This window comes from Microcebus murinus, chromosome 16, assembly GCF_040939455.1.
Source record: "Microcebus murinus isolate Inina chromosome 16, M.murinus_Inina_mat1.0, whole genome shotgun sequence".
NCBI lineage: Eukaryota > Metazoa > Chordata > Mammalia > Primates > Cheirogaleidae > Microcebus > Microcebus murinus.
The window spans coordinates 4,858,717-4,867,437 of record NC_134119.1 but is presented as its reverse complement, the minus strand read 5'-3'; the positions used below and the strand labels follow the sequence as shown (position 1 = coordinate 4,867,437).

Here is an 8,721-nt window from a genome sequence, read left to right as displayed (position 1 = left end):
ATGCGCCCACTGCAGCCCGCCTCCCGGAGAAGAATGCGCCCACTGCAGCCCGCCTCCCGGAGAAGAATGCGCCCACTGCAGCCCGCCTCCCGGAGAAGAATGCGCCCACTGCAGCCCGCCTCCCGGAGAAGAATGCGCCCACTGCCGCGCGCCTCCCAGAGAAGAATGCGCCCACTGCAGCCCGCCTCCCGGAGAAGAATGCGCCCACTGCAGCCCGCCTCCCGGAGAAGAATGCGCCCACTGCCGCGCGCCTCCCGGAGAAGAATGCGCCCACTGCAGCCCGCCTCCCGGAGAAGAATGCGCCCACTGCAGCCCGCCTCTCGGAGAAGAATGCGCCCACTGCAGCCCGCCTCCCGGAGAAGAATGCGCCCACTGCAGCCCGCCTCCCGGAGAAGAATGCGCCCACTGCCGCGCGCCTCCCGGAGAAGAATGCGCCCACTACCACGCGCCTCCCAGAGAAGAATGCGCCCACTGCCGCGCGCCGACCGACCGCTAGAGCACAGCGTTGGGCCAGAGGAGCCGGGCACAAAGAGCCTCTGGACGATTCCCCGAAGTTCACTAACCTCCCCGGAGGCGTCCGCACGGGCCAGAGCGGGTGCGGGCCGCGCCGTTAAGAGTGGCCGTGGAGGCTCTGGTTCCCAATCTCTAGGTGGCGGTTGCAGGTGGCGGTCAGGCCCAGGGGTCCCCCGGGGTTTTCCGCAGGGGAGCAGGTGGGCGAAAAGCCCCTACTCAAGCAGAGGGTGGCGGGCGCCAAGCCCTGGACCAAGGACGCGGCGGGGGCCCAGGGCCCCGCCCCCGCCAGGTGCGACCCCGCCTCCGCCTCCACGCCCTGCGTCGCCTGGCAACCGGTCTCCCGGGCGACGCGGGACGCCGTGCCCTGGGCCTGAGCTTGCCGGGCGCGCAGAGAGCCCAGACCCCATGGCGCAGAAACCCATCAGCACCGCCGCCGCGGAACGCATGAACTTGGTGGCCCAGGACCGGATCTGGTAACGCCGCAGGCCGGTTCCCGGTGGGCGGGGGTCCCACCTGGAGTGCGCGCACCTGGCGCCCTGTTTCCCCACGAAGTCCGGGAGGTGCTCGACCTCGGGCGCGAGGGGCGTGCGCCGAGCACCGTCAGGGGCCTCAGGAAATGGGGGACAGAGTTAGGGACACACGAGGGCGGCAGGAGAGCCCCCCTCCCTGTTCTGGCATGCCCACCGGGAAGGCGGAGAAGTGAGAGACTCTGCACCAGCTGGATTTGCTCTTGAAGGCCGACTATCGTGTTCTTGTTTTATAAATTGACCCGATTTAAAGAAAAAAAAATGAAAATCTTAATATTTGCCCAGTTTGAATGAGAGATACAAGTGTACTTTATCTCTCGATTTTCCTGGGTTTTTAAGTAATAAGAACTTTTAATTTAAAAAAAAAACAATTTTCTCAAAGATTTCCCATCAGCAGACATTTGTAATGGGTATTTTGAATTGATATTCTATCAGATTGCTAAATATTATCCCATCCCTTTGAAGTTTTAACCCATATGGGAAGTTACAAATTTAGGTTTCGTTTTAGTTACAAGGAAGCATAATTGCTTACTGCCTAAACTACCATTTCCTTGTAAAACCTGTGTTAGTCACTTCGTATTTGTCTTTAAATTGGGTTTTACTTAATAAATATATAGGCAACTTTACACACTCTCGTAAATGGAAAACCTGTATCATTTGGCATAATATACATAGCTGTTAATTTAAAAAAAATAACTTTAGCCAAGTAGCCCCAGTGGGAGATACTGCCATAGCAGGGTCGTTCCCTCTGTCTGAACTGCTCTTTCCTTCCTTCTCCACCAAACTCCTACTCATCCTTCAAGACCCAAATCAGATGGCTCCTCCTCCATGAACAGGGCACAGGGCTATTTAGCACTTGAAATGTAACTGGTCCAAATTGGGATGAGCTGTAAATGTAAAATCTACAACAGATTTCAAAGGCTCATACACACACAAAAAAAGGCTTATTAAAATGAATGTCATCTGTTTACTTATTTTATTTTTAATGTGGCCACTGGAACATTTAAAATTGTGTATGTGGCTCCTGTTTGTGGCTCACGTTTCACCTTGACTGGACATAGACTCTGCCTCAGATGCTCAGTGCTCAGGGCAAAGACCTTGGCCGGGGCCTCCAAAACTGTAGAGACCAGAGGGGCTGGGGACATGTGCAGATATTGGCTCCAAAATGAAAGGAAACTAGAAACATCAAAATGACTACATGTTTAATCAGATGTTTGCACAATGTAAGACACCAGCTCATCTACTGCAATTCAACTCTCAGGTAGTTGTGTGTAAATGACATTACTGGGGACAAAAGCAGGGCTGGATTAGGGTGGGCAAGTGAGGCCCCTGTTGCAATATGTAAGGAAGCACTCAATGTCAAGGTCATGCGAGTGCTGACGCTGCTGCGCTGGCAGGAACTGGGAGTGTGGGAGTGAGCCCCTCCCTACATTTTGCACCCTCGTGCCTCATGCACTCCCTGCGGGCTTCCGCCCTGAGGACAGGGGTATTTACTGCGTGCCTCCACAACCATTCGATATGTGCCCGTCGCTGTGGGCCACAGGGCCTCCAAAGTAAGGGCTCTGGTACCTAGAAGGCCCCTGGGGCAAGTCAGCCCAGACTTGTCTGCTCCTGGGCACCTTCCCCACCCCACCCCCGTCACGTCCAGCCAGTATCTGTCCGTCAGCCGTGGGAGTCCCTCGGGGGTGGGAGGTGCTCAGTGGTGGGGCCTGGCTCTAGCACCCAGCTCCGTCCTAGCACCCAGCTCCGTCCTTGGCACAGAACAGCTACCCGGTCAACGTGCACAAGGAAGGTGAGATCTTCCCCAACGGACCTTTGCTGCCTGAGCCCCTTTCAGAGGTTGCCCAGCGCTCAGGAACCTTCTTTTTCAGGAGATACCGTCTGAAGGCTGAAACCGAAGCACGGCAAAACTGGCCCCAGAACTGGGGATTTTTAACAACCCCCTTCGAGGAGGTAAATATAAATTTTATGAGCCCTGAGGTTATAGAATCAATCGTTTCGAAGCATGAATGGTTATGAGGTCTACGATTTGCGAGAATAAAATTAAAGAGCATGTTGTAGGCAAAGATTGCTAACTCTGAAACCAGAAGGTTTCCTCCTCCCACCAATTACCTGAGCACTTACTACGTGCCGGGCACGTTCCAGGTGCCTCATCGGAAACAGCTCATTAATCTGCACGAGGCCCCCTGTGCAGAGAGGGGAGCTCATTTAGGCCCATTTTACAGATTGGGAAATTCAAAGAAATGCAAAGTCACACAACTAATAAGGACCACGCCAAGGTGAGAAGCTGGTCAGTCTATTCCATGGCCACCTGCCCTTGGATTCCCATCTATAAAATGGGGTGATCGTCCTCCCTGCCTAATTGGGCAATTATGAGGTGCAGGTGGGAATAAGACGGTCTGTGGACACCTTAGTCATGCCTGGAGATGGAGTGGCAGATGAGGGGTTGTTGGGAAAATACTCTGGGCATTCCCTAAACCAGGGATGGCAAGTGCAGACGTCTACAGGGACAAGACAGGTGACAGAAACAGGAGAACTGCCATGCATGATTAATAGGGAGAGGTGGGAACTCGGGCAAAGAGACCACAGGCTTTGTCCAAAGTGGCGCCACCATCAGCCCAGCAGAGTGCTACCGTATGGGGAGGCCGACTGCAGATTCCCATTGCCAGAGAGTCCAGAAACCCAGGTGTTCAATGAAATCTTCTGAGTCTAGAATAAGTGGCTCGGATGTATCAAACACTGTAGAGACACACAGGCTGCTTATGTGGGCTTCAGTGGAGTGGTGGCCACCGGTTTGCAACCCCGAGCACTATCTCCAGGACAGAACACGAGGAAGGCACACTTTCGGAGGGACACGGTATTAAAGAACCGCATAATTCAAAACATTCATGATTCAGGGCAGCGTAAGCTCCATTTGTAATTCATCCCACCCCACTGGCTTTGAGATTATGCCATTCCTAATGAGTTTTGTTAATTCTTAGAGAGTTATACAGTTTGAAATTGTATGCATAAAATGAGTTCTTATTAATATAATATGCATAAAAGAGTCTATATTAATATTCCTGATATGTAATTAAATTGGGCTTTCAGAGAGTTCAAAATCACTTTAAAAATTAACAGGGGGAGTGGAGGCTTTCCTCCGGTATTTTAAAGGTGGGTCCTGGAATCTCTCTGGCACCTTTTGAGTCCATAACCCGTCAAGCTTTCTGCAGTTCCTCCACGGGGGAATGTAAATCAGGGGGCTGCAAGGAGCAGGGGAGGGGCTGCAGTCCCACCGCGCGCTTTCCTGGCTGCGTAACCGGGACAAGCCTGAGCCCCAGTCTCGTCACCTGCCACGTGTGGCTTTCTGGGGGGAGGATAAAGGGAACATGTCCCCTGCCCGGGCCTGAGGTTTCCGTCTCTGGGGATTCTGTTTCAGCTGATCAAGGGTGAAGAAGAGCCCGAGACCCCAAAGCCCAAAATCGAACTTCCCGAGCGTTTCCGCATCCGGCCGGTGACCCCCGTGGAGAAATACATCAAGGTTGGGAGTCATTGTTAAATACTCATTTTTCTAAGTAAGAAATAGGCCCCACTGGAAATGGATCCCTCCGGGTGTGCAAAGCCAACCGCCAGAGGTAAGAACCCAGCAGCGCCCGGCACGTGGAGTCCGGATTCCCCGCCCTTTCCAAGCCCAGCTGCGCGAAACTGGCCGGGTCCGGCGCCTCTGCCCACGCGAGGGCCGTCACTCTTGCTCTGCAGAAGTGGAGGGAAGCCAGGAAAAGGAGGGGCATACGGTGTTCTTTCCACTGACATTATAGGGTGTGGGCAGGAAAGCAGAGCGGGTCCGGGCCCAGGCTTGGAGGCAGACTGCTGAGATCCAAGTCCCGCTCTGCTGCTCATCTCCTGTGTGGTCTTGAGCAAGTGGCTTGACCTCTCTGTGTCTCCCTTTCCTCCCGGGTTAACGAGGCACCTACTTCGGGGAGCAGCATCGGGTTTCCTCGGGGTGATGTGGCTGAAGGACTTAGAACAGTGCCCAGCATTTCTAGAGTGTGGTTGGTGAGTCTCAGCTGTTACCAGGCGCCAGGTGCCTGGTTGGGCAAACGGTGATGAACAAGAAGACAGGACCCAGCCCATGTGCCTGAGTCAGGGGAACCGACATTAAACAAGAAAATCAGCAAAATCCTTACCTGCTATGCTAGTCGCCATGGAGGACACGGGCAGGTGGCATGTTGCAGGACAAGAGAGGATGGGGGAGTTGAGTTAGGAAACGCTCCCTGCGGAGGTGCCTTTAGAGCTGAGGACCCCCCAGAGGCCAGAACAAACCAAAACATCGTTTCTTCCTAAGTGAGACTCCTGCTTAGGGGAAAGGGCCGGAGGTGAAGGCCGCACTCAACAGACAGTGCCTGTGGGGTGGAGGGTGGGGACAAGGACCTTGATCGGGTGAGAAAGGTACTTGGCCTCTGCTTCCCTCCGAACCTAATTCCTTGCCCAAGAAACGTTAAATGGTTTCCAGAGAGAAAGAGTGGGGGCCAAACCACATGGCTTTCTTATACACTTGTGGACGAGGTTCTGGGGCCCCAAGAGAGGGGAGCCCCAGAAGTCACCTCCGTTTGAAGGGGCTGAGGCCTTTTATATCCTTTGGGCGGGGCTAGGGACTTTTGTCGGGAAGAGCTGGGGATTTTCCGTCGTGACCTTGGGTGGTCTTTTGAGAAACAGGAGGGACTGGAGGTATTTGTGGAATCCAGGAGCTAAAATGTTCTTACCCAGGTGTGGATCCTCTCAGCCAGTGGGGCCTGGCAGTTTTGTCCTTGGCGGGTCTGATCTCATGAGCCTTTTCTTTTTGATCTAGGGAGAGGAGGGGGCCCGCCACCAGCCTTACACCACCTTCCCATCCCCCTCTTCAGGTGACCAGAGTCTTTAAAAATATACCTATTTTTAACAGGTAACCTTAATACCCAAAGGGCAAGCTGTGAAAAGCCGCCTTCCCTCCTCCCGCCGTCCCCAGCCACCTGTGCCCCTGTGCCCTGGCATAGAAGCAATGCCTGTGCGGCTCCCCAGCCTTGCTTTCTCTTACTTACACAGCTTGTACCGTAGCTTGCGTATTTCTGTGTACCTCTTCTCTTAGAAGTTTCTCTTAGAGGTTGTTCCGTCTTGGAGCAGGCAGAGCTGCCTCCTTCTTTCAAACTGTGCTCCATGGTGTGAATGCGTCCCCTGTGCATATGGACACGTGGCTCCGTCCAGTCCTTTGCTGCACAAACAGGGCTTCGAGGTGTCTCTCGAACTCACATAACTGTGCACCTGTGTGGCTGCCAAGATATCTCAGGACAAATGCCAAGCGGTACAGTGTCAGGCCAAGTGGGTGTTTGCAGTGGCGTTTTCAGAAGACACTTGCGATATTGCCCTTACTCCTGCAATGCCCTGGTTAACTGGTGTTTTCATCTCTCTGCCAATGTGGTGGGTGACAGGTGACCTCTCAGGGAGGATTCCGCCTGCATTTCGTTTGCAAGCCGGAGAGGGGTGCAAGCCGGTCTCTGTGCTCCCGAGGGCCTGGCTGGATGCGCTCTTTGAGAACGGCTTCCCTGTGAGCAACCTGCCCCCAGCCGGCTCAGGGACACTTTGGCCACTCTGGCGCTCACTGACGACCCTCCCTGCACACACCCTCTCAGGAGACTGATTGACACTTCAAGAGCATGCGCTAAGGGGCTTCGTCCACCAGGGGCCGCTGGACCACCCAGGCCCCTCCTGCCACCTCCTCACTGCAAGATTCTGTTAGAGTGAACTGTAACCAAAGCATATTAAACCCCTCTATCCTGGGTCTTCCATTAGAGCAACTATCCCTCACTGCTGCCCTTCTTCAAATCACCAGAGAAGAGCAGAACAGATTATTTCAAAAGGAGACGGGGGAAACCTGCCTCAACATTTACCCTCGTTTTCCAAAAGTGTCAAGTCTGTCCAAGAAATTGACAGGCGAAGGTGTGCTTTTTCGTTCCGGGGGGGAAAAGTCCTTTTTCCTTTCGGTTTTTCAATTAAATTCAATTGCTTTCCATTCCCACGGTCTCTACGGTTTGAAGTGTGCGCCCAGGTGGACGTGCGTGTGTGTATAAACACGTGTCATAGAGCCTTCTAATAAAAACAGGGTGATTTGTAACTAACAGAGAGCCACCTAGCAACATTGCCCTATGTTTTATAAAGGGCAATGAGAACTGCAATATATGACGTTTCTGCATCTCACCTTTTTTTTTTAATTTTTAATGTATTTACTTATTTTGCTCTATTACCAAATAAAAATCATTTTGCCGGATGTCATAAATTAAATGTGTTAAGCATCACGAGATAAAGAAACACGTCTGATGTCCATGACTTCCAGGGAAGACGTGAGCCCTGGAGCCCAGCGATTGGAACGTGCTTATTTGCAGCACGCATCAGGGCCGCTGACTTTCGCCTCCACCTCTCCCGCCCCAGCCTCCCACGCCACGCGGGCCCTGGTCCCTCTGGGGACACGCTGTGGCCCAGGGCGTCTGAACCGCTGCCTTTCCATTGCAGGTCCTCCCCTCCCCGCCGGTCCCGAAGACGTCGCAGGGCTTCATCGGCTGGAGGTCCGCGGTGCCAGGCCTGAACAAGTGCATGGAGCACGACAACGAGATCCGGAGCTGCAAGGGGGCGTACGCCAGGGAGCTGCACTGGCCCAAGCAGGGCGTGCACTGAGTCCAGCCCGCGCCCGCCGGGCACCCGGGCCCAGGCCAGGGCAGGGAAGGACTCGCCCGCGTCCCTGAGGACCTCGTTCCCTGCAAACCTGCTCGTGGGATGTTGCGAAGAACACAAAGTGTGCCTCAGACGGCCCCAGTTCAGCAGCGCCTCCCTTCCAGAGTGTTCACGTACATACCCGGTCTCGGCTAATGTAATAAGGAAGGCAAAGCAGAGTCCCAGGTTTTTGGGTTTTTTTTTTTTTTTATACTTTGGGAATTTCCAGGTATGGCTTTTAAAAGATAAACAATAATTGATTTAATTTTTAAAATATTTGTCTGGGTCCATTAATGCGGTTTTCCGTTGCACCTGTCACCGTCTGTGCTCATAATGAACTTGTTGCTCAGGTATTCCTGTACCCTGCTGTCCCTGGGCCTGCTTTTCAGGAGGAATAAAACACTTAGAGGATCCCTTGACCCTCCCTTGCTATAAGACAACAGCTTCAAAGGCAGAAATGAGACCAAGATTTGCCAATGAGTGTAGATTTCCAGGAGAAAATGGGCTTCCCGGGCACTCTAAGAAAACCAGCCTGGCCAGCCTACCCCTGCCACCAGATCCCAGCACCGACAGCACTGGGCTGGCCCACTGGGCCATCTGCCTTCCCCAAGAACATCACCCTTAGTCAGTGTGTTATTTCTGGTCCCTGCCTAGCTCCGTGGGTCTCCTCCCAGTCCTACAATTGGGGGACAGGGTGTCCAGCTGGCCAGAGAGTTCCAGAACAAAAGGCAGCCTGTCCTCAGGCCTCATGAATGGGACCCCAGAAAGTAGGGGCACAGAGAGTGCAGAGGCAGCCCGTGGAAGCCGGTTTGTGCTCTGTTTCGTGGCAGCAGAGGACTGGAACATCCTTCAGACCTGGTGTGGACAGGGCAGGGGAGCCTGCTCAGCCACCTGCCCTCCGTGGGGCACCTGCCTCCCTCCCCGCGGTAGCTCAGGCCTCACTGTTCCCGGGCCGGAGTCC

General features: G+C 53.9%; 1 protein-coding gene across 2 annotated transcripts; it reads left to right on the top strand.

Annotated features, from left to right (window-relative positions):
* Window positions 1-460: 460 nt before the first annotated feature.
* On the top strand, window positions 461-8,021 carry CIMIP1 (ciliary microtubule inner protein 1). 2 transcript variants are annotated; one of them, XM_075993347.1, is made up of 4 exons: window positions 461-662; window positions 2,912-2,993; window positions 4,459-4,560; window positions 7,563-8,021. In XM_075993347.1, exons 1-4 carry the CDS (start codon window positions 463-465, stop codon window positions 7,722-7,724), a joined length of 546 nt encoding a protein of 181 aa, XP_075849462.1. In that variant the 5' UTR covers window positions 461-462; the 3' UTR covers window positions 7,725-8,021. The 2 variants fall into 2 exon arrangements, with proteins under 2 accessions (XP_075849462.1, XP_012625919.1); XM_012770465.3 differs by lacking the exon at window positions 461-662 and adding an exon at window positions 834-986.
* Window positions 8,022-8,721: the final 700 nt, after the last annotated feature.